The sequence below is a fragment of the Blennius ocellaris genome (assembly GCF_963422515.1).
Source record: "Blennius ocellaris genome assembly, chromosome: 1".
Taxonomy (NCBI): Eukaryota; Metazoa; Chordata; class Actinopteri; order Blenniiformes; family Blenniidae; genus Blennius; species Blennius ocellaris.
The window spans coordinates 21,426,756-21,451,786 of NC_137650.1; the positions used below are offsets into that span (position 1 = coordinate 21,426,756).

At 40.9% G+C, this 25,031-nt stretch overlaps 3 protein-coding genes across 3 annotated transcripts; 2 read left to right on the top strand and 1 right to left on the bottom strand.

Moving 5' to 3' along the window:
* Nucleotides 1-2,914: 2,914 nt before the first annotated feature.
* On the bottom strand, nucleotides 2,915-6,124 carry cmc2 (C-x(9)-C motif containing 2). The gene is made up of 4 exons (XM_080503334.1): nucleotides 5,864-6,124; nucleotides 5,066-5,182; nucleotides 4,911-4,982; nucleotides 2,915-4,811 (listed from the first exon to the last, which is right to left on the bottom strand). The coding sequence occupies exons 2-4, from the start codon at nucleotides 5,144-5,146 to the stop codon at nucleotides 4,728-4,730; spliced, it is 237 nt and encodes a 78-aa protein (XP_080359460.1). The 5' UTR covers nucleotides 5,147-5,182; nucleotides 5,864-6,124; the 3' UTR covers nucleotides 2,915-4,727.
* A 1,576-nt stretch (nucleotides 6,125-7,700) lies between these two features.
* cenpn (centromere protein N) lies at nucleotides 7,701-12,022 on the top strand (the record flags this gene model as incomplete). The annotated part of the gene is made up of 10 exons (XM_080499099.1): nucleotides 7,701-7,871; nucleotides 8,332-8,377; nucleotides 9,251-9,310; nucleotides 10,056-10,129; nucleotides 10,263-10,436; nucleotides 10,525-10,626; nucleotides 10,823-10,877; nucleotides 11,011-11,108; nucleotides 11,225-11,348; nucleotides 11,901-12,022. The coding sequence occupies 10 exons, from the start codon at nucleotides 7,701-7,703 to the stop codon at nucleotides 12,020-12,022; spliced, it is 1,026 nt and encodes a 341-aa protein (XP_080355225.1).
* A 2,627-nt stretch (nucleotides 12,023-14,649) lies between these two features.
* On the top strand, nucleotides 14,650-23,661 carry atmin (ATM interactor). The gene is made up of 4 exons (XM_080497417.1): nucleotides 14,650-14,933; nucleotides 18,988-19,113; nucleotides 19,635-19,846; nucleotides 19,944-23,661. The coding sequence occupies exons 1-4, from the start codon at nucleotides 14,697-14,699 to the stop codon at nucleotides 21,718-21,720; spliced, it is 2,352 nt and encodes a 783-aa protein (XP_080353543.1). The 5' UTR covers nucleotides 14,650-14,696; the 3' UTR covers nucleotides 21,721-23,661.
* The last annotated feature ends 1,370 nt before the right edge of the window (nucleotides 23,662-25,031 follow it).

Below are 25,031 nucleotides of genomic sequence, written 5' to 3' on the forward strand. Positions count from 1 at the left end.
ATAGTAGCTGTATGAAATGTGTGGCTGTTGTTTGCTTTGGTTCTTTTTCCTTTTTTAGATCAAACTAAATAGTTATGTTCATATAGCCTTACACCTATTTCTTAGTTGTGTGTCCATAGGGCTCACTAAAGAAATTATGTCCTCAGTGTTGTCGAACAATATTGTGTCATCAGAACTTTTATGTCACTGGAGTCGACTTTGTTTTTTTCCTGCATGTGATAACTCTAGATTTCAAGAAAATTTTATACTGCGATGTGTATCATATTTAGGGATCTATTTTGTTTTACCAAAATGTAAATGTGTGTAGGTCTGTGTAAATTGTTTTGTAAAACTTGTCCTTTTTTGCTGTTGTACACATGCAGCACAGAATAATATAATATAATATATAACATAATATAATATAATATATATGTAAATGTAGACTGCTTTTTTTCCCTGTAACTACTTGCATGTAATATACTGTATAAATGTGTTGCCTGTCTTAATACCTTGTACTTCAAGGTAGGTTTTGTACCAGCATTGTAAGTATTGTTAGAAATGTTGCTGTTTATTTTTGTATTTATTTGAAGAAACTGTTTGGTTGTGCAGTGCCATGTGGTTTCCTTTGATCCTCTAATCACCCTTTTTAAATTCATCTTTGATGAGCAAACTGCGTCAGGAAAGCAGAACATTTCTAAAGAATTTCAAGACCAAAACAGAAACACTTATTGTCGTACAAATGTTTACTTTTAAAAGCACCAACATCACAGTAGCATTTTGCTTTAAATTATCAGAGGCATGTTAAATAATTTGAAATACTTGATGTTTTTTTTAGCTTCATCACTATTAACAGGTTTTGATAAATCAACTTACTATTGTTTAAATTGATCAATTTCAATGTACTACTACTTGCTAAATGATTTTCAGTGGTGGATTTTGTTTGTGGTCATTTGATGCTGGGAATGGAGTATTGGTTTGATCGCGTGTTTTTCTGACATTAAAGTCACTTATAAGTACTGAAGATAACCATTATACAGCGCACTTGTACCGGAGCCCCTCACAAGTTCAACTCTGTCCTTTTCGTTCACATCATCAAACTATTTGTATGAGATTTGTGTTTTGTTATTTTTGTTTTTGTTTTCCTGTGAAATGACTCCCTGTATCCACGCCACCTGTATTTATCAATCAGCCAAAACTTGTTTCTATCCCCAGTTTGTGATTTTTGTATCAAGTCCCTGGTAGAGGTGATGACTTGTGATGTAGCTTCTGTACAGCATTGCAACTTATTCAGGTCTGCTGAATGTTAATTACACTGATCCTCCAAAACAGCGGGTTTTATGTATTTATTCATCTATTTATTTTATAATTTTGTCTGTGTGCAACCTAAAGTAGAAGGAGCATTTTGCTATGAGAAACGCTGATTTCTCTTTTTGAGTCCAGGTGAAAATCAACACACGAGCGTGTTTCAACTTTAGTTGATATAGAAGTGTCTGAAATTAAAACACGTCGTTTCTCAGATAGTTATTATAAACGACAAACCTTTGGCCACATTTCTGTGTTTTTCTTTACTTCTCACCACTGTAACTTCTGTGCATTTCAGAGTTCACTCTTTTTGGTTTTCCTCTCTGCATTGTCTGAAAGCACACCTTAGGGTGCCTTAATAGTTTCAGTATCTGTCAATGATTGATCAATACATCGTGATGGGTCGAGTGATGTGCTTCAAATAAATTATAAAAAAAAAAAAAACTATCTGCATACTTTTGTTCAGTCAGAACTACTAACTGATATTCTGTCTGTTGTTTCCTGAGCTGAACTTAAAATCAAGTGGTGCTCAACAATACTTTGAATGCAACTTTGCTTTAGTTCCAGTAAAAACTGACAAAGGTTCTTTCGCGATACCAAAAACCAAACAAGACGCTGTTGCAGTCTTCGGCACTGACCTCATACTGGGTTTGTTTTTGGACTCAAGGAACCTTTGCTTTGTGAAGTTGAATGTCCTTCCTGCTCTGTTATTTTTGTCATAGTTCAAAAACATACTTGTGCATGCGTGCGTGTCCTTTAACTGGTTTCCAACTTATTTCTGAAGAAACATTTTACTATTGACAATACAATAAAAAAAAAAAAAAAAGTGAAATAGCCTTATAAACATTCATTCTATATATCTGTATCATATGTAGTAATGATGACTTCCTTATTTTGATAATGAAGTTGTTGGGGTTTCCACGCCGCTTCAGCCTCCATAGCTTGAAACGTCAAACCCCAAAAGATGCATTGAGCTCTAATTCTGTCCATTGCTTCCATGAAGCCACATTCCCTCTGCCTTGATGCCCCCATCTTCCTCTTTTTGATGGATTCATCTTCCTCTATAGCAGGGGTGGGGAACCCTGGTCCTCGAGAGCCGCAGTCCTGCATGTTTTAGATGTTTCCCTGCTCAAACACACCGGAGTTCTCATGAGGCCCCACAGAAGGCTTGATAACGAGCCACTAATTGCTGTCAGCTGTGTCAGTGTGAGGACACACAGAAACCGTGCAGGACTGCGGCTCTCGAGGACCAGGGTTCCCCACCCCTGCTCTAGTGCCTGACACACCGCCCCTTTTTCTCTCGCTGCTTACTGTGCAAGCTTACCTTTATGTACCTTTTTGTCGCCCTGTCGGATGGAAATCATTGCCCTATACTAAGTTGGACTCCAGTCCCTCTGATTCACAGCTGGATAAAGCTGTTCAAAACATAACCACATATGTTCTCAGTTGATTTTTCACACTGTTCCTCGGTCACCTGAAAGAATGATGCTTTGTTCTCACACACACAAAAAACGAGAGGATCCCTAAGTGAACAAATAGTTTCACTTTATTTGAAGAGAATTAAATCAAATCGATATGATCCCTCAATCAAACCAAACAATAACATCTGTGTTCACGAATATTATGTTGTAACTCTCTCTGCTACCAGAATGTTCTTCAGGTCGGTTGCAACGGTTGGACTCACAGTTACGCGAATGTCTGACACAGCACACTGCTGATAGAAAAATGATTGAAAACTCCAAACAGCTCTCTTTAATCCCCGTGAGGTAAAGGCACTTGGTTTTGTGTTGTTGACTTAAATGTTCACTGCAGGTTTAAGTTTGGGCAAATCTTAAAAAGAGCTTTTCTGAGTTTAAAAAGGTTATCACGACTCAAGTATGATTTCAATATTTAAGAATCTGCACCTCACGTTAACATGTCAGAAATAAACAATTGTATATCAAATTATCACCATAATTGAGTTTCAGAAAACAGATTTTACAGTCCATGAGTTGATGGTTAAACTGTGAGTTTAGCACATGTGGAACCACCATATATTTATCCTCTTTAGAAAATAGGCACCGAAACTACTTGTATTTTCATTTGCGTCACTACAATGGGCATTGATGGTAAGCCTCTGAAAGCGTGACGTGCTGAAGAAACGACTCGGTTTTTTTCTTGGCCGACAGCCTCATGATGACACATCGTTGGCTTTCGTCAAAATATTAGACAAAAGAAGCCTCAAAACGATCCACCAGTGACTCAATCTGTTGCAACTTTAACCCTAAACAGGGGATAATTGACCTAAAATTATGTTCTCACAGAGCAGCAGAGCCACAACTCATGGTTCCAAGAATGTAGACGAGGCACAAAATTACACTTTTTGAGTGTCTTCAAATGCAAGTGCATGTCTACAGTGGGAAATAAAGTGGATCATTTCATCTGAGAATGGTAAGCATGTCTGATCAGGTCAAAGATTTGTATCCTGAAATACGTACAAGTGAATTCATTCAGCTTCAACATTGGTGAGTTCAATGAGGAAAGGACAGCCTGCGTTTCACAGTTGCCCCGGGGATTCAGTGGTGACAAACTCAGGGTTTTGGCCGGCCAGCAGGTTATAAGCTCCGCTAATATCACCAACTTCGGGCTGAACTGACAAACTTTATGAATGGAGAACTCTGATTGTCCCTTAACGTGAAAATTAAAATGTTTTAATTCAATCCACTTTTTGAAACAGACACCAGGTTGTATTTGATGTATGCGACATATCACAGTATTCAGACTTGTTTAGGGCAAAATCAATTTATATTTAAAGATCAAGACATTTAGTGGCCCCAAGCAACTCTTTAAACATGTTAAAACCTCCTGTCAGTTTCACAAACATTTGTAAGGGAGCACGTATACTGCCTTCTGAGCTCGAATGTCAGAACAGCAGGTGCTGCAGATGTACATCGTATCCCAAATAATAGTTTTCTCAGGCATTTCGACACTCATGAACTAAAACATTTCAAGCATTCTTCATTGTGACAACGATGGCCTCTGGTTAAAAAAAAAAAAAAGCACACCCAAAAAACATATCTTTTGATGCTGCAGTTTTGAGTTTAAAGGCTTGAAACATTTTAGGTTATGTGAAATAAATATAACATATATTTTGAAAGTATCTCTGAGCTAACTTGTTGGGAAAAAAAATCTCTTTTTTGGGACACACCTGGATGTGATTCAAATTACAACCTGGACTCCATCGGCTTCTTGTGTCGCTGGACGAAGAAGAGTCAAAGCAGAAACTCAGCTGAAAAAAACCATCCAGTCTCAACACACACGGCAGCAGAGTTTCAGACCCGCCATGATCTTAACACAACAAGAGAGAAGAAAACCTTTAAAAGCAGCATCATGCTGAGTTCAATGTCCTACTGTCCTCAGTACATTGATGCTGCAAAACCAGTGGCAACATTAGAATAACTTCTCCTTCACAGAGGCTCCTTAAGTCCTTCTTTCAGCTTCTTTTTCATTTCTTTTGCGTGCTGCTTGCTGCGCTCTCGCTTTTCCAGTCTCTGTTGAACAAGAAAGAAAAGTGAATGAAAAAAAAAACAAACATGTCTTTTATCAGAGCAGTTTTTCTATCTTTTTCACAAAAGGCACAACAGACTAACCTCCTTCTTTAGACAGTCTCGCATCGCCCGGTCCACGTCATTACACGTCCCGAAGAACTTAAGGACATTGTGCTGGAGGCGACACAGAGATTTCATCTTGATAATAGGTTTACAGGGCGTGTAAAGTACATGTGGTGGATGTGAGAGTGACGTACCTCCTGGTGACACTGTCTTAGAAGGGTTATGAGCTTGTTACACTCGTCCGTGTGCAGGTGAGGCGACAGGTCCGGGTGCATTCTGAGTTAAGGTCTTACTGAAACACTGCGGCAGGACTGGAAAGCCACAAGACAAAAGGTGCCACTGAGAATACACACTCACAGGCCAACGGTCTACAGATTGTAGTCAAGCCAAACTGGCAGGATCACAGCTTCCACTGTGGCGTGGTGGGAATCCTGACATCTGATTAGCCAATCTGATCGGCATGTACACCCCATTTCTCATTGGTTCTGAACAATGTCAATGTTGATGGGGGACAGAAGTCCTTGTGCCAGCTTCACGAAGAACAGGAATGACCAAAGCCAACAAATGCAAGATGGGGATTGTGGACAATCTGCCTCCCTCCTCTGCTCCTCCACTCTGACCCCATCATGACTGCCATCACTGGCAGCTTGCATTTACATTACTTTTGAGTAAATTATGGAGAAGCTCATGCTAAAAGCACCTTCCAAGGACACGTCTTCTAAAGGATACTACAGCCTCCCCATCCCTCTCCCTCCTGAGCTGTCATTGTGCTGCTGGGGTTTGTGTTTCCAGGCCACACTTACCTGCAGACACAGAGATAGCAGGGACACAATCACCACCGTGGAAAATAACAACATCAAACCATCGTAAGCTACTGGAAACACCTAGTTGGCCCTGTCTCCTGCTCCACGGTCACCTCAACAGTTTGGTGATTATCTCACAGTTTACCACTACTAAGTAACACCGTATCCTGCGGGCTGAGAGTAACTTACCGGAGGAAAGTCGGCGTCATATGAGAAGTTTCCCTCAGTGTAATGTCACTGAAGCTAACTGTGGCCTCAGCTAATATCAACGCTAACTGCTCAACCACCGCACAACTAGCGATTGGTTCCCTTTATCTCGACTGTATAGTAACAGTACAATGAATGATGCAACCTTAGAGGTCTGAAGTGAATCTACTACCCCTGTATTAACACCAGTCTTTGCTACAATGACAACAAGCTCCTGGAGGACATGCTGCTTGCTACAACCACTACAAGCTTTCGTAACTGTGTGTCGGTGGCGCTTTGACTGACAGCAGCTACAGCCAATCAGCGCCCGCCTTCTTCGAGAAAATAACCAATAGTGTTCGCGTATTATATGAACGGTGGGCCTTGTGATGACGCAGGCAGCAGGAATAACAAGATGAATGCCCTCGTATCATTTCCGGTTTTTCACTCGCGCGTATGTTTACATTTTATTGTTTGGCATAAGTTTAACTCCATACATTTTATTGCTGTTAAAAATGAGAACAGGAATAGAAATAGAAATAGAAATAGAAATAGAAATAGAAATAGAAATAGTAAACTTGTATTATTGTTATACAAGGTACCGTAAATTGAAGAGCGTCTTGTCTCACTGCAAATGAATAAAACTAAGAACAGTACACCCGACTTCTTCTGGACTAGTTTGAGTAAAAATTGGGTTTCACACCTTCGTCATTACGTAAGAACGTGGTACGAAAGCAGGTTAAAGCGTTAAAAAAAGAAGTGAATTTCTCTATTTGGGGTAAAAGACTGTGTGGCCCGTAACGGGGATCGAACCCACGACCTTGGCCGTATTAGCACAATGCTCTAACCAACTGAGCTAAAAGTTTCTTATGTCTTTGGTTTGGAATAGGCATTGGTGGGTTGTTTATATTACAATACTCTTCGCCACTAGATGGCAGCACAGAACGTTGCCGGTGAAATGAAACTTAATAGAGGTCAGTCTAGTTAATCACCACCACCTGGCTGCTCCCATCTTGTATCAAAGTACTGTGTCAGTGACAGTGATGGAGAAGTTTTTGAAAAGGAAGAATCTAACCAGGATATCAGCTCTGTGTTCATCCATCAGGTCCAGGTTTCACACTGAGTGAGTACAAATTAAAAAAAGAAATTGGGAAATACTTTTTCCTGTATTTATTTGATTCTTGTTGGTAAAGCATTGATAAGAATGACTTTATATTGTTAATATAGGCTACAGAGTTTAAAATTTTAACATTTTCGGTTGGTGGTGTGGCTCGAGATTTTTCCAAAGAAAAAAGTGTGCCTTGGCTCAAAAAAGGTTGAAAAACACTGCATTAGAGGTTTTGAATTTGAAATCAGGACACACACACACACACACACACACACACACACACACACACACACACACACACACACACACACACACACACACACACATTTAAGCTTATGACACGGTGATTGATTGGAGGGGGAACAACTCACAAGATGCCAACAGAAATTAAATAAAAATAAAGCAAACAAACAAACAGAATTGGTGAAAATTGATATCTGGAAAAAAATCTCAGCCCCCCCCCCCCCCCCAAAAAAAAAATCATATTGGTCTTACATTTTTTAATTATACATGACATTGGACGTAGAACCAGGTAGTCGTGAGGCGGCTACAATGCCACTCCGGTCCAGCGGAGGGCGGTGTTACACGGTGGTGAGCATCACAGGAAGTGTATGATTGGTGGATTCGTATTCTCTGCTGGCGGTTGGTTTGTATCAGTTGTTTCTCTGCAAGTCGAATGAGCAGGCTTCAGTCCGAGTGGAAAACACCACACCGAAGTTTATCTACGAAACAATGGACAACTTTACCAGGCGTTTACTGCACAGACTCCTCAGACGGATCCCGACGCAGAAGTTGCGGGCTTCGCTGGAGAAGTGGGAGCGTGTGTCGGAGGCCCAGCGGCGATCTCTGGACCTCATCAGGTCCAAATGGGCGTTGACGGAGAAGCTGCTCACGATCTGCGAGGTATGCGGCACGTTGTCGGCTGTCATCGTCTTCTATTGAGTGTCCGGAACCGTATTTATATAACTTTTTTTTTTTAATGACTAACTTAATTTTTAACCGGGCTTGTCAAACATGAGGCCCGTTGGCCAAAACCGGCCCGCAAGAGGCTCCAAACCGGTGTCTCAACCCACCAAGCCAATTGTAAACATTGTAAAGAAACCAGACTTTTCAAAACATTCTTAAAAGTAGCAGACATAAAAGTGAAACCTGAGCTGAGATCAGTGAGGCTGCCCCAATGGCATGCTGTTCAACAGCTACTAGAGAAGGTTTTTGGATATTTCACTCTATTTTGTATTAAAATTGCCTTCGTGTTGAGCTTGTAGTCATTTTCTCAACTAATTGTTTTGTTTTGTGAAAACAGACTTTATTAGAATGCATAGTCTACACCACAACAATTTGTGATGTTTCTTTCTTTCCTCAGGAAAATGGACTGACTGTTAAACACGTCACAGAGCTGGAAATGTTGTGTGAGTACATCTCGAAACTTTTTTTTTTTTATTAGCCTTAACATACAGTATTAACGCACATTGTCAAGCATCATGTCCACATTTCAATTCTAAGTGATTACAAAAAAAAATGGTGGTTTATTTACAATGTACAAAGATCTTGAATAATGTTTTTCCTGCCAAGTAAATGGCAAATGGATTTCACTTATATAGCGTTTTTTTTTTACTGCTTGACCAGCCCCCACATCGCTTCACACTGTTAATTACACTATCCACACACACACACCAATAGAGGCAGCTGACATGCATGGAGCTCCATCCACCCTGCCCACCGAGCCACAGCCGCTCTTCTCCGTGTATATATTTATTCACCCTTAAGCCTTGTACATATTATTTACTTGTTAACTGATATTTTAATATCATCTTCTTTGTGGAGCAATGCTGTAAAGAATTCCCCTCTGTGATTGATAAAGTATTATCTATACTAAACCAAAGGCAATACATTATGTGTGTGGAAAATGATGTTGGTAATGTGAAATAAATACACTGAAATAAAAAAACATAAATGTTCATATCCAAAAAGGAGTGAGAATAGCTCAGCTCGGCTCCATTAATCAAACTGAATAAAATCTTTCATTGTGATCATTTTTTTAACACTTATTACATAAACTATAAATAATACATGGAGTAATAATACTTCATTTTGAATCACACTGCTTCAGGTCCACATCAAACCCAACCTTACCCTGCAAATTCAAAAGCATATCATCTGGTCATAATGAATTTTCAGATCCTGTTTTCTTGTTTTTGGTTTTTATGTTTTAGATTGTAAAATTATCAAACCCAGTTAGATGTAGTGACTCAATGCCGCTCGTTCTGATTTCACCGTCTCAGATGTCATTGAAAATCCAAACCAGGGGATGTGGCACGCCTTCCAGCTCCTGGACCCTGAAGGTATGTTCAGCCTACAATATTCATTTTTGCACCTTATTAGGGTTGAAGTCAGCACCCTTTAAACAAATCACTGCATCTTCTCCGGAGATCAGTGTTTTTCCCCTTAATATTCAGTTTGAATCGGGATCTTCATCTTTGTAATTGATGTTGTATGTTTTGTTTTTTTTAATGTAATTTATAACTCATCCAAAATGCAGTTCCTTTCCGTAACCATTGATAATCCATTTCAGTTTTATAGAAAGACTTTGAAGTACAATTAGTGGATTTAATTCCTCTGCTACTGCTCAGTTTACAGTTGCAGTTTCCTTGTTCCAGTGTCATATTTAACATGCGAAGTGTTGTAAGTAATGTTACAGAGGAACTCCAAGCATTATTGGATTTGATTTGTAGTGCTTGTTGATTGGGGTTGTGCAGCTCAAAAAAAGAAAATGATTGCAGGATGGAAGCACTGGGTCTTGGTCTCATGCACAATGCATCCTGGTCCAACGTTGTGTGTGCAGGAAAGCTCACAGAAACTCTGCTTTTTCCATCAATTTCAAGGATTATTTTCCTAAAAATACTTCATTTATTGTCACTATGTACCTGCATTTAAGTGGAATAGGTTGTCAAATAGACTCTCACTGGATGTTTCTCCGTGTTGTAATTAGGAAATGATTCCGTGCTTCTGTAACATTTGGCTGAAATGGAATTTTTATTTGGACCCTTTTTTTAAAACATGTTTGAATCATGTTTTTTTTTTTCCCAGATGATGCTCATTCTGTTGATCTGACACAGTTCAAGCAGCAATTTAAATGCCATCTCAGTGAGCTCATACGACATGTAAGCAACATTTCTGCTCTTTTTTTTTTTTTTTTAAGATAACTCGGACTGTTATTGTTGTATTAAAAAAAAAAAGTTTGATCTGCTTCTCTGTGTTAAATATAGTCTCTTTTTTTTCTACGTTGAAACAAAGGTCTCAATCAAAATAAAGAAGCACACAGACGAAGCCATATGGATTCGAATTGCATGGGGAGACGCCATGACTCGGCCCAACCACCTCAAGCCGACTTATGTTGTTTATTATCTTCAAAGCCCTTATGTGTTTGTGACCAGCGTGACCTCAAAGCTCAAGCCTCTGTTATCCCAAGTGAGGACTGACTTCTGTATTTAATCGTTTTATCACGTCGATGCAGGCACCGGCTTGTTACCCGCTAACAATGTGCGGCTCTGTGCAGGCCTTGGTTCTGTCCACCCGGCATCGAGTTATTAAGGACGCTCACCTCAGCGGGCGGCATCTCACGGCCATCACAGACCTCCTCATGAAGCGATACCAGCAAGTAAGCTCATTATGATGTGTGAATGTATTTAAAGATGAGCTTTGCGTTTTATTTGCCCGTTTCTTGCTGCTTCTTTTTTTTTTTTTTTTTTTTTTTTTAATACAGTGTTTTGTCATTCAAAGGAATTCAGGCAATGAGCTTTACCTGCAAGTTTTCTTTAACTAATGATTTTTTTTTTGTCTTTACTCCCTCTCAGGTTTTTCCCACCAAGTATCCAACTCCTCTTGCAGAAAAAAATGAAATTGTTTCACGTACGTATTGCTTCTTGAAGCTACTCTATGTACAGTATTTCAATGATAAAAAATTACACTTGACTTAAATGTGAATTTCTGGCAGAATTCTACATAGTGGTTGTGTGAATTTGGCTGTTTTTTATGCATATAGAAAGAGAACAAGCCGAGTCCGCGGCAAAGAGACGGCGGCTGGCCTGCGAGGCATTTGGTGACGGAGCCTTACCTCAGCTACAGTCTGCAGTTTACAAGGTAAAAGCAATTGTGCTCTTCAGAATTTGTCAATCAGATGCAAAAGTTCCCTCTGTTCTCATAGTCTGATTAATGTTCTCTCTCGTTTAAATAATTTTTTGGTTTTTTTTTTACAGCTTGAAACCAAATTCCGAGATCACACCAACAAGGTCATGACTGAGCGGCAGGAGCCTTTCAGATGTGTTGTTAAATTTGCAAGTGTGAACCTGCTGGAGTCCCTCAGACACTGTGCTTCCTCAGGTAGCGAATCCACACGAGAACCGCTTCTGTCTTAAGAAGGAAACGATATACATGTTGATTTATCTTTGCTTCATTGTGTTGACAATTCTTTAAATGACCACAAGTGGGCGCCATGACACTCTGGAGGGCATACTCTTCTCTTTTTCTTTTTCTTTTTTTTTTAAACCACTTTACAGTTTTTTTTTCCAGCTTTCTGTCTCTACTTTCAACAGTCCTTTAAGGACCTGCTGCTTCATTCAGTGTAGATAGATACTTTAGCAGCAGTCGTCAAATTGTATATGGGTATATCATTAGCACATGAATATCTTTTCAGTTCTCAACATGACCATGCATCTATTGTTATTGCCATATGACTTCATATTTGAAATTGATATTGTCCACCCCAGCATGGACCTTTAAAACCTGTACCATGGATGATGTTGGGGAGTTGTTTAAACTCTGAATGTCAATTGTTTGATTTTGTGTGCTAAACAGTCCTTTTAAATGTTTTTCATTACATCTTACTTTATTCAACTTTATTTTTAAATTGTGCATTTTTTGTTATTCTTGCAGGAATTGCCTCCACCCCTGTCACACCCCTTCTTTCATCGGTCCCTTTAAAAGGAAGGAACTATTTTGTGATCACAGACAACGGCCCCGGTCCCTCCTCACAAATGCGCCAGACACAGAACTGATGATAGAGCCTTGATTAAAAGGTTTCTCCCCTGACATTATTTGTTACCTCTTGTAAAAGGAATGTGTCTAATATTGTGTCACTGCTCTACTTCTTTTAACAGTACAGAAAGTTTTGTTTGTGTCAAAGTCAAACTTTCTTCATTTTATCTTCTGCCTTTTTTAAGCCTCCAGTGTTAGTTACTTTTATAGATATAGTAGAAACATTGGTTTGTGTGTCACTTTCCCTTGCACAATATTTATCATCCCATCTTTTTTTTTTTAATTCTATGCTGTACCTTGCTGTCATGGCCAGCAGTACAATACCAGCTCCAAGTGACTTTCCTCCTCACATGCTGAAATTGCATGCATCACATTTAAACATGTATTTAATTTCTTTTGTCTGGACATTCAAGCTTGAATATTTGGTGCAGATTTTTCAAGCATGCCATGATAAACACTTCCCAGCCTATCTATTAAAAACACCATTGGTAATAGTTCAGTGGTCCTTTGTGCTTAATGCAGGTCCCTTGTAAGAGAAAACGTGCATCGTTTACACTCTGGATTTGGTGCAAAACCATGTTAAGAATTGGCTGCATAATTGATAACACCACTGTGCAGTGTCACTAGATGTTTTGGGGGTATTTGTGCCAACCTAAGAGTCACTATAGATGTACTACTATTAAAATATAAACTAAATTGCAACCCACAGACACAAAAAGGCTGTACTCATGAAGAAAAAGTCGTTAATGGTATAGAATGAGCAAAGCAACAACAGACTATCCCTGGTTCAGCCTCGACTGTGTGACAAGCAACATGACCACATGCGAATTGCCTGATCAAAAACAATCCAAATTCATGTTGCAAAGGCCAAAAATCTGAATATACGGTAGCTGCAGTAGTGATTAGGAGATGTGAGTGCAGTGATGTGATGAGGTATAATGTGATCAAATAGAGGTTAGGTTTCAAATAACCTTAAAATTGCCCTGTGACGTATACAGCGGCTGATGAAAACAAATGGATTGCAATTACAATAAATTGTTCTGATGGACAATCGGTTAGTAGCTGTGAACATAATACCTTTTTGTGCAATTTTGAGTTACTCCGAGTTGATGGCCACAACTTCACGACATTTGTGACCTGACATTTAGGCAATTTGCTTTAAAGATCTATGAGTTTTGAGTCTATTTTGAAATGAGTAACTCCAGTATGAGAAGGATACTACATATGCAACATAATGTGGCAGTAGGGCTTCAACAGTTGAACAGTTGCTAATTCATTAAAGGTGTACCTGGTGCGTGTCATATTGTAAGGAGCATTACTCCCTGATATAAGTTATTGAAGGTATCCCACAATGCATTAAACATAATCAGACTGAACACATGTACACCATTGTATTTCATGGCCTCTTCAGGTGATGATGTTGCTATTATTATGCAAACATTCTGAAAGAGCAGGATGAGTAGTTACACATTTGACACTGCTTTACAGACAGAGAAAAGCCGGACATTTGATAGGAAAGTACACATTTTTGAAACAATTAGAATTTTCTATGAGATTCTCAGCAAGCCTTCAGAGGCGTGATTAAAAACGGGGTAAAGTTGTTCTCATTTCATAGGGCTTTTATGAAAAGGGATAGACGCAGTACCCACAAAAACAACGTCTTGGCTAATTTAGCTTACTCTGCTCCACTATCTATTACAAGGGTGTTAAACATAGGGGGTGTGGGCCAAAATTAGCCTCATTGTCAATAAACTGGCATTTGTCAAAAAGCCATACTGTGAGGGTGAGTTTGTAAAAGCGTGCACATTGCAACAGCTAGAAAGGGAAACATTTCCCAGTATTTTACACAAAAATGTATCATTACCATTTGCTTCGATTTTAAATTTGATTAATTTTTAGTAGTAATTGGTTTTGTGAAAACAGTCATTTTTATTACAAATACTCTGTGAAACAGGTTCACATTTCTAAGTTATCCTGACACAATTTTAACAGTCCGGCCCACTCAAGATGAAATTGGACTATATGTTCCCTGAAGTAAATGGACTTTTATGCTTCTGCCCCCGACATGATTTCTGAAATGATTGTAGACACAAATTATTATTTATATTTTTTGGCATAGATTACTATTTTGTGGCCACAGTCTAAAGTTTGATTTCAGATGTCACGTTTGAGACTATAATTTACAGCCTTAACTATGGTACCACGAGCTCCCCCTAATGCTGAGTCATAAAAAGTTTTTTTTTTTACTTAATTTTATTTTAAAATATATAAAATTAGCACATAGAATTCATATCAAAAAGATGTATTGAATTAATAAATCCATAGCTAATATGCACGTTCAAGTTAGCCATAATGGTAGACAGCTCAATGTTTTCTCATTTTGTACAATAATTTTTTTCATTTAACGTATGCAAATATAATTAAAACGAGGAATTTTCAGCATGATTGTGTCAATTCAAATAGCCTCTAAATCACTGTTTGTTTGCTCGTGCGTCGTTAATTTTGTTTGTGGCGGAAGTTCGGGCTCCACACAGGAAGTGACGCACTCGGCTCCCTTGCTAGTCCGCTTGAGTGAGAGGAAGGTGGAAGCAGCCTGTCAGCCACAGCTGAGGGTCTGAGGGACGTAATGTCTCTACACACCGAGACCTGCCGCCGCTGCTGCTGCCACCGCCGGGGCTCTCCGCCAAGCACACGATGGACTGTCAACACAGGATCATGGCTGCCTCTGCCACGGCCAAGATGAATAACAGGGAGTACACAACGACAGACGAGGAGCCTCTGTCGCAGTCTCGTGAAATAGTCAAGCCCACCATCACGGAGCTGACCAAAGAAGTGAGGACGAACATCCTCTGCACCGTGGAGGGATGTGGCAAGATTCTCCCCAACACACCTGCCTTGAACATGCATCTCGTCAAGTCGCACAGGATAAAGGTAATTTCTCCCCGAAGCCGGGGTACCGTGAGCTTTTACAGATGTGGGCGAACTGCTGCGCTAACTTGGCTAACTCGCGAGGTGAAACGCCTTCTTTTAAAACTGCAGCCCATCCGTGACCAACAGGGTGGGAGTGATGGCGAACTCGTGACACCAGGATGTTCTCCGTTTTGGTGAAAGTTTACTTTGGGGGTTTTTTGTTTTATTTCTGGTTCTAATGTCTACTTAGTTGAAACGCTTATGATTAACACGTTAGCTTGAGTGGAACGATCTACTTATGTTGTCATTTAATGGTCTGGATCACGTGGACCACAGTCTTCCTCTGACCTCGGTGTAGGGCTGCAACTGACGATTAATCTGTCGATTATTTTTTCGATTAATCAATTGATCGGTTTAAAAACATTTCAAATTGTAGGACCAGTTGATATTGAAGGAACCAAACACCAAATATGTTATGGTTACTTAAAAGTACATAACTGAACCAATACAAAGATGTATACAATATACAGTAAAACCTCTGATGGAGGGACGCCTTAAAATCCAAGGCCAAGAGTCCCCTGAAGACAGGTGTCTTCTCTTCAAAGGGATGGAACACAAGGACATATTGGAGAACCAGTTGATATTGAAGGAACCAAACACAAAATATGTTATGGTTATTTAAGAGTACATAACTGAATCAATACAAAGATGTGTACAATATAAATGCATATATACATGTATATAAGATGTATAGAAAATAATTATTAAATCTTATTTAATTTACTTCAGGGATCGCATACAGTCCCGTTTCATCTCGAGTGGACCTGACTGGTAAAATATTACTATAATAACCTTTACATTTAAAGTTTTTCTTTGTTGTGGTCACAGTGTATGTAATGGAATTGTCTATATGTTTACAAGATCCAACAGTTTGTTGTGAAAATGATTACAATCTCAACATAAAGTCAATTTTAATGAAACATTCTGGTGCAAAATACAATGGAAAAAAAAAAATAAAAAAAATAAATATATATATATATATATAACCTCCCTGCTTGGTGGGACCAGATTTGAGCCTCTGTTGGCTTTGGCCCAAGGGCCTTATGTCCTCTGCTGTAAAGGCAAAGTGAAACTAACTGGAGAGGAGCTTCACAGAGCAGCACTGCACATCTCAAAACTAATCTCCTGACACCACAACGTCTGAATATTGCACAGTGACGTGTCGCTCTTACCAGTTTGCTCCTCTGAGGTTCTACTGTACCGCCTCCGCTCTGCCTCAGCCTCGCTCTGTTCAACTCGCTCTGCAGGGTGACGCTTTAAAAAAAAAAAAAAAAAAACCTGACAAATTGACAAAGCTCCGAAGGTGACAATAAACGGCTCCGCAACATGGCGAGTGGCACAGAAATTGCGCGAAACAACGAACCGATAATGAAATTAGTTCGCCAACACTTTTGATAATTGAATTTTATTGATCCGTTGTTGCAGCCCCACCTCAGTGGACCAGAGTCTACCTCTGACCCTGGTTCCTCTGGTTCAGAGGTCCTCGAGAGCCCCTGTCCTGCATGTTTTTGTTCTCTCTCTCTCTGCTTCAGCATATCTGAATCTAATGAGGATGTCGTTACCGAGGTTGTGAAAAAGTCCAATAACGAGCCCTTCATTGCAATCAGGTGTGCTGCAACTGGGAGAGAGCTAAACCCTCCAGGACCAGGGTTGGAGACCCCTGCTCTGGTTCCTCTGTCCTCACTGGACTGGGTGTTTTTGGTGGGAGGCAGGGATTCACTGTTTCCCCACCATGAAAAAAGTTCTTTTGGTGGGAAAGGCAGCCTTTTGTCCCGCGGTAGACTAAGCTCTTTGTCTGAAATAGGTGAATGTGAGAATGTGAATTAGCTCTTCTAAGTACTCCATGTAGCCCAGAGAGGAGACTAAGAGGCCCAATGAATGGAACTGAACGTTTGCCGTGTGATTTACTCCACTTTGTTGTTTAAGCGTGGTCGGGATGAGCAACATTTGAGAAATGACCGGCAACTGTAACTGCATTGCTTTCAATATGATAAAGGATATGTAATTAACAGGAACAAAATGTCTTTATTTTTCAGTGTGCAACCACATTTCAACCACAGATTGCCTTTAAAGAGTGCCGCTCGCTAACAATGCTCTCTTTGTAGTCATTTCTTTTAGCCCAAAAGCACAGATCAAGGCTGGTATTTTTAAATCCACAGCAATGTGAGACTAGTGTCAGCAGTGCTAATGATATTGTGGATGACAGGATGACAGAAGTGCCTAAAGCCCACAGTTACTCACTATCAGCTTCTTTTGCATTATTTATGAGGTCAGAAAGCAAGTGTGGGGCATGATGTGGGATACCATACTGGTTTATTTTGTGTCCACCTTCAAACCAATGTAGATTTTTTTTTTTTTTTTTGCATCGGCATGCAACAGTATTAATTGCTGATTTGTTACCTTACTTGATACTTTTTTTCATTCCGTCCCCTCAGCCTTATTCAAACTCCTTTCATAAGTCTAATGTGTCTGTTTTGGCTTGGGTTGCAGCTGCCTTTCGATCCACTGCTCTTTGCAGCAAAAAGGAGCTGGATTTAAAGATAATTACTGCAACTTATCACTGTTTTGTATAGCTTTCTGGAGATAAAAGTAACCTGGGTGGTGAGTGCTGAAAGACAGTGGACTGGCACTGCTGGAACAAAAGACTGTTAATGTGGGCTTGCTTTCTCTTTTGAGCTGCAGCCCACTACTGACTGATGACAAATAATACCTACACATTAGTCATGCTTCAGCCTACAGATCATATGATGTAGCTGAAGTGGACTGCAAAAGCATCCCGAAATTGTCGTTTTATGATGAACCTCTTGTCATGAAGCAAATGCTTTTTGTCTGCTTCAGCTGTTCTCCTCCCTCTGGTGTTCCAGCTGATAGAGGTGACCTTGACCAAGGCCTCAGTATAAATGCCCTGTCATGGACTTGTCTATTATGAACAGCGGCATTCTTTTTTTTTTTTTTTTCAGTATCGTTCAAAATGTGCTTTGATGTATTACAAAGGTCAGAGCTTTGACATTTCAGGAGATTGAGTGGAGTGAAAAATACACTGTTTGATCTTCCCACATGCACTCAAGCGCAATAATGTGTTTTGCGGCTTTGTAAAGCAAAGCCTGCTGTACCTGCAGGTGGTTTGTTAGTTAATCAAGTTTTGCTGAACCAAAAAGATCCCGTTTTGATTTGACACTGAGATAATCCATTCAGCTCACAGGTGGCTTATCAAGATGCTGTTTCGACAACAGGATTATTGTAGAGGTGTGTTTTAGGGTGGCGACAATAAAAGGACACTCCAAAATGTGCAGTTCTACTCTATTGAGGGGGGATGTCAGTATCTGGTGTGACCACCGCTTGCCCCTCACGCAGTGGAACACATCTGTTTGGCATAGAGTCGATCAAGTTGTTGATTGTGGCCTGTGGAATGTTGGTCCGCTCCTCTTCAATGTGCCAAGTTGCTGGATGTTAGCAGGAACTGCAACACACTGTCGTATATATGCTGATCCGAAGCATCCCAAACATGCTCAATGGGTGACCTGTCCGGTGACGTATGCTGGACATACAAGAGCTGGGATGTGGAGGGATTATCCCAGCAAAGGAGAAGTGCTCACTAACAGAGATTTAGACACATCTGTGAACAGTATTTGACAGAAAAAGCATTGGATCTTTGAGTTCAGCTCATGAAAATGGAAGCACAAACAAAAGTGTTTATACTTTTGTTCAGTGTAGGTTCAACGATGCCTTTGACAGGTGGGTAATCATGAATAAATGTATGGTGTGGTTTTGGTATACGACAAACACTTTACCAAAGGAACTATATTTTAGATTAATGAAACTGTGGCTTGCTAAAATCTTCAGAGCAGTTATATGATTAGTCTCTGATTCCGGACATTACTTTGAGAAATTTGCAAGCACAGCAAATGCAAGTGTTATGATCAGTCACTTTTATTCCAAGAATGGCTGTGATTTAAAGTTTAAAAATGTAATCATGTCTTTGTTTTAACCGACTCCCTGTTTTTGTCACATGCAGGATGGGATTGTCAATCCCACGGTCAGAAAGGAGATGAAAGGCTTGCAGAAACTCTATTGCTGTCCAATTGAGGGTTGTCCCAGGGGGCCAAACAGGCCATTCTCCCAATTTTCCCTGGTTAAACAAGTAAGCATTTTCTACACTCTTTTGTAACAATCATTTTGAAAACATTTCAATCTGTATCATCTTAATCAGCTAAATGCCATCTGTAACGCCTAAAAGACCTGCTTTGATGTTTGAAATAAAACCAAATATTAACATTAAAGCTTGTGTAATATGTAATAAAGGATTTAAATATATATTCTATGAATAATGTGATCAGTTTGATTAGCTATCCTATACGGATTTAATAAGTCATAGGAATGCACTTTTTTTCCCAAATAGCAGCATTTCTTTAAGTACTTCATCAACAAACTTGGCACCGATCAAAAACAGCCATTTTCCACTTTTGTCCTAAATACACAGTACGCTGTAGCAGTGTCTGACTCACAGGGTGAAAACAGCCACTTCCTCATTTTTCTAGAACCCGTTTGAATCTGTTCATGTTGTCCTGCACTTTGAATATTCCAAAACCATGTGAAGAAAAATGTAATTCTCAAACTGTTGTCTGAAATAACTTGTTTGCGTTTTAACCTCATTGACACCAGCACTTCATGAAGATGCATGCGGAAAAGAAACACAAATGCTCCAAGTGCAACAATGGCTACAGCACCGAGTGGGACCTCAAGAGACACATAGAAGACTGTGGGAAGACCTACCAGTGTACCTGTGGCTGTCCGTACGCCAGCAGAGCAGCTCTGCTCTCGCATATCTACAGGACAGGTCACGAGATACCTACTGAACACAGGCATGTACACGTGTATAGCCCAGATTCGATTCTTAGAGCCATGGTGAAATGTTTCACATCATAAGAATGGTTTTAAATTGTGTCTTGTTCTTGTTTGGTTTCCTGACAGAAATCCTCCCGTGAAGAAGCGAAAGATGGAGAAACTCTTAACAGGTGCTGAAAAGGTGAAGCCCAGTGAGTCGTCTTTCCAGATTCTGTCTGCGACTAAGGAATTGTCAGAGACTGCCCTCCCCTCTGATTCAGCTGTTCACACCCCGGATGCAGTGAATCAAAGCTCGAACTCTTTAAGGAACCCTCCCAAGTTGTTTCTCCTGAAGCCTAAGATGGCTTTGGTCAGTGTTCCTGTGATGCAGCTGGCCCACCTGCCCGTTCTCCTTCCATCCACAGACAGTGGAACTCTCAGATCTGTCGTCCTCGCAGTAGACAACCAAGGCTCTGTCAGCACCCTGCAGCTTCTGCCACAAGCCATGGGAGCAGTGGTTCCCCAAGTCGATTGTAAAAGTTTGAGTTTCAAGGACAGCATGCCCACATCCCGCTCCAGCCTGGGGCCCATCAGCACGGGAGTGCAGGTCAGTCTGGACCCTGTGTGTGCAGAGGAGTCAGCCAGCAGCGTGGCAGGCCAGCGAGGAAGGAGCACGTCCACCAACATTCAGACAGACAAATCATACTTGTCAGGAATGAGTGCCGCTGAGGGAATGGGCCTCTGCTCCATGGCTGAGTCCTCGGTCTCGTCCTGCTCACAGACCGACATCAGCGTCAGTGCTCAAGTCCTGCTGCCGGTCAGTGTTGAAACGCAGACATTCTCCTCCCGAGCAAAAGCCACATCCTCCATCGGTGCTCAGACAGACTGCCAGAGCCAGAGCCTGAGCCAAATTCCTTGCTTGTCCACTGAACTCCCGTACAAAACCAGGCAGACGCAGACATATGTTGCTATGTCACAGGCAGAGGAGAAGGCTCAGGACCAAGCAATCATCTGCTCTGATCTATTCGCTGGCGACTCTCTTAGTGTCTCCACCCAGACTGCTCTGGACCTTGATGACACCCTGAGTGCTGCGGGAAGTGGTTTATATGAAGACTCCAAGTCAGTGGGTGGTATGTGCTATGGGGTGCAGACACACGAGCTCAACACAAACAACATGGCAGACAATCAGACCCAAACAATGACCCTGTTAAATGACCTAGAGAACATTCTGTCTCACAGCATGTCGGGACACCAGGTGCTCACGGAGGCCTCTGCAGGCTGTGGGTCTGGTCTCGTTTCAGTTCAGGAGCAGCACAACGGCATAGACTTTGACTTTGAAGAGTTCCTCAACGCCGGCCATATTCAGACACAGACCGAGGAGAGCGAGCTGGGGGGGCTGGGTGGTGACACGCCGCTGGAGTCACTGGACATCCAGACGCAGACAGACTTTCTCCTCATGGATGAACTGGACCAAAACGAGGGACCAAGTCGAACACAGGCCAGCGACCTGGAGCTCTTTGACACTCAGACTCAAACCGACCTCAATTTCCTGCTGAACGCTGGAAGCCACATGCCCTTGAGCAGCATCTTACGACATTCAAGCTTCTCTATGAGCACAGAATCTTCAGACACAGAAACGCAGACGGACCTGCCTCCATTTACCACCGGCCTCCCTGCTCAGGCCGCGGTTGGTCAGAGTGAGCACGTGAGGCTGCTGAACAGCACAGAGACGCAGACCGTGACCAGTCAAGCAGAAGGCCTGGGACACCTCTTTCTGACCAGCAATGAAACGCAAACGGTCATGGATGACTTCTTGTCTGCAGACCTGGCATGGAACATGGAGTCTCATTTCAGTTCGGTGGAAACCCAGACATGCGAGGAGCTCTGCGCTCTCTTTCACCACCCCGAGAAACCCAATCGCTGAAGGCCTCCGAGTGAAGCTCCGTGAACCGTTGCAGTACAGGTTTTCATTCTAAGCCTCTTCCAGTGAGGCTGATCTGTATGTGCTGTCCTCTGGCAGACCATAGTCTTAGAAGTCAGAAATCTGCGAAAACATTTCTGACCATTCCACTGGGGGAATTGTGTCCAGAGCCTTTCCAGGTGTAAATCCTGACAGCTTTGCTGCACTTTATTAGCTCAATGGGCAGGAATTCTCATCTCCTGTGACAGTTTACATATTTATTTGCACTTTAAGTATTACGTCTTGTCTGAAAAGCCGGTTTACTTGTATATTTCAGTGCGTTACCACTGTGGCTGGCTTTTGCTGTTTGGTCTTACTCGAGGTCCGGCTGTTATGAAAAGGCTTGCAACATCACTGTATGACCTGACCCAAATATGGATACACCAATTTACAATAGTTTCCTCAATCCTGTACAGTATACAATATTGTGCATCCAGTTCACATATCCGAAATATGCATGAAGCCTTCACATGAACCGCAGTACAGAAACATTAGATATCGAATTTGCGCTTGTGTGTCTTATGGTTGCCTCGTTGAAGTTACATCCGAACTTTGCAGCAAAGAGAAATCCAGTAAATAGCAGCTTTATCTTTCAAAACAAAACCCTAAAGGGCCTTCCAACAACGAACAAGGCATCACTCAAAACTGTCAATGTACCTCTGAAATATACTGCTCCTCACACACGTGTGGCACAAGTGACCGTGAAATGTCTGTTTGTCAGATGTTGTACACCTTTTCATTGACCGGTGTATCGCAGAGCCCGATGTCATGTGGACACCTTTTCTTTTCCGTCTGGTCCTCGAAAGTGAAGAAGTCCACTGGAGTTGGTGAGCGGACGAAGCTGTCATCGTCTTTGACTTATTCATTAGCTGGGTGTAAGTGTATACAGTAGCAGTGCTCTGTGCGTCGTGATCTAGTTGTCGAGCATAGTGGATTAGAGCTAGGATTAGCACAGAGTTATTGTATGTATTCACAATCTGTTTTTGACTGAAGCAAATCTTATTGAATGAGTTTTATTCCCAATTCCTAACTTGTTACTCTTCTCAAAGTGGATCAAAGTTATTGTTTCCCCTTAGGCAGTTACCTCATGGGTGCCACAAGTACACTGGGTTCTACTAGGGAACTCGGAGCTTCAGGCCTTGTTTGTGTGTTCATTTAGTTACGTCGGTGCCTTAGCCCAAGTATAAACTTGAGTTGTGTTACGGATTGTTTGCTGCTTTAAAGTAATGCTCCTATTTTTTACAAGTATTCAGTGTAAGAAATGACTAGACGCTGAAAATCTGTCAGAATCCTTTCAGTCTTTGCCTTGCATGATAAGCCATTCTGTGGTGTCCCCATCGTGGTTGCATGAAATATTGGAACGTCCTCGTCCATAAGTTCAATGGAAAGATTCATGTCCCGTCACTTAAGAATATTGCTATGCAGCATTTTGTTGAAAAGAGTTTCTTTGATTCCATCTCCCTATTTGTATGGACGGGTAGTTAACGCTGTTCCCCTTTAGACGGTTGCAGTACTGAGGAATGTACAGGACATGTCACTGTGCCCAAGTATAACGAGCTCTATTTTTTTTTTTTTTTTTTTTTAACTACCTTTGCCCTGTGTTAGGATATTTTCCCTGGGTTAAGGCCTTTGGCAAAAAAAAATTTCAATTTCAGCATTTCCAGTTTTCATTTGTGATTGTCAAATTGAGAGACAGCACAGCTTCTCCTCACAAGTTTATTGTAACGGGGGTAGTGGCTTGCATTAAACAACTCTGTGTAGTAGCTCTGTCAGTCTTACGTGTCAGTTACAGTGCTTTATTTCCTCCCTGTAGGGAGTGCATGCTGTTATTTTTGCAGTACAAACTATTTGTTTCAGCAGAATTGGTTTCTGTTGCTGTGTGTGTACACCTATGTGTAGTTAAAGGTTGCCTTGATTATTAATTGTTGAAGCTACACTACAGATGTTGACAATAAACTGCTGGAAAGTGTTGATTGTCTTTTTTTGTGACTTGCACAACGAATGGAAAAGAAAAAATGCAGTGTCGAAATAACGTGCTAAAATCATTCGATAATCTGATTTATCGTGAACGGCAACGGTGTTGGACATCTGGCCTGTCGGACAAAACCATTCCACGAGGTGGTCAAATCTGGCGCTCGGGATGACGTTTCGAGGTATGAAAATTGCAAAGCATTCCAGAAATTGAACTATTTCTTATTGATCAAAGCTACTTCTCTTACTGACCGAGTAACATTCACGCCACACTGACTGTAAAAACATGCATTCCAAAGCCTTCAACAGAGAGGATGTTTTGTTTTGCAACATTTCATTTGATTTTTTTTTTTACACAAGGCATCATGTTGACTTATTTTTCTTTTAAGATGTCCAGTTTGTTTTGCGGTTGCAAAAATATTTGCACTAAAAGCAGAATATCTATGCTTTTCCCACAATTTGGCTTCCAAGTTTAACATGCTATGACTTTACTCGTCCAGGGTTGTTTGACGTGAAGGTAGGCTATATGAAACACCTTCATACCCTTGGTAGAGAATTTCTGGAAGCTGCCAATGGGTTAATTGTGAAGCACACCCTAAACAGGTGACGTGTTCTTTGCAAGGTTACATCCAAATCAGTCAGAATAATTTCCTTCCCTGCTCTGTGATTTCAGCCCAGGAGATAAAAATGCATGAATGTACACTCCCAACAAAGCTTTGTTCATGATCGTGTTTTGTTCTGCTCTGCTAAACATAGAAGTGAATAAAGGCGGTTTGACAGATGTGGTTTGCACTCTCCTAACAAGTGACATGGATGATATTGTATCATTCTTTACACACTGATGAACGAGATGTAAACAACCATGGCTTGAAGTCATTTTTATTTTACTTTGTCAGGTAGGACAGTTGTTTTAACACTTTGAAATCTCATGACAACAAAAGCATACACTCTGAGTAAATGAGCAGACAAAAATAACCCTGATGGAAATTTCACAGTTTACGGATCTCAAGAATACTGCAGAGATGATCTTTGTGCATCTGTCAAACTCAGACCCCCAATCACCATTAGCAGGAGTCACAACACAACTCGTGTTGAATTGTGCTGAGCAAATGCAATAGTTTGGCAGCTGATTGTGTAATTCCACAGTACAACAGTGGAATTCCTACCCAGCTGTCATCTGGTTGTTTGAAATGTAAAAAAAGAAAAAGAAACGTGTGAGGCAAACACAGAGCTGTACTGGAGTTGGTGCTCCGTAGCTAGGTAACAAGAACAGCTACTGAAGCACTTGTGGGAATTGGCCAGAA

What these genes read in the sequence shown, in the direction of transcription:
- cmc2 (XM_080503334.1), bottom strand. Translation starts at nt 5,146, where the DNA reads ATGCACCCGGACCTGTCGCCTCACCTGCACACGGACGAGTGTAACAAG. An exon ending in TAAGACAGTGTCACCAGGAG is followed by an intron (nt 4,983 to 5,065) that starts GTACGTCACTCT and finishes TGTCGCCTCCAG; the next exon opens with CACAATGTCCTTAAGTTCTT. An exon ending in GAGACTGTCTAAAGAAGGAG is followed by an intron (nt 4,812 to 4,910) that starts GTTAGTCTGTTG and finishes CTTGTTCAACAG; the next exon opens with AGACTGGAAAAGCGAGAGCG.
- atmin (XM_080497417.1), top strand. Translation starts at nt 14,697, where the DNA reads ATGGACTGTCAACACAGGATCATGGCTGCCTCTGCCACGGCCAAGATG. An exon ending in AATTTTCCCTGGTTAAACAA is followed by an intron (nt 19,114 to 19,634) that starts GTAAGCATTTTC and finishes CATTGACACCAG; the next exon opens with CACTTCATGAAGATGCATGC. An exon ending in GAACACAGGCATGTACACGT is followed by an intron (nt 19,847 to 19,943) that starts GTATAGCCCAGA and finishes GTTTCCTGACAG; the next exon opens with AAATCCTCCCGTGAAGAAGC.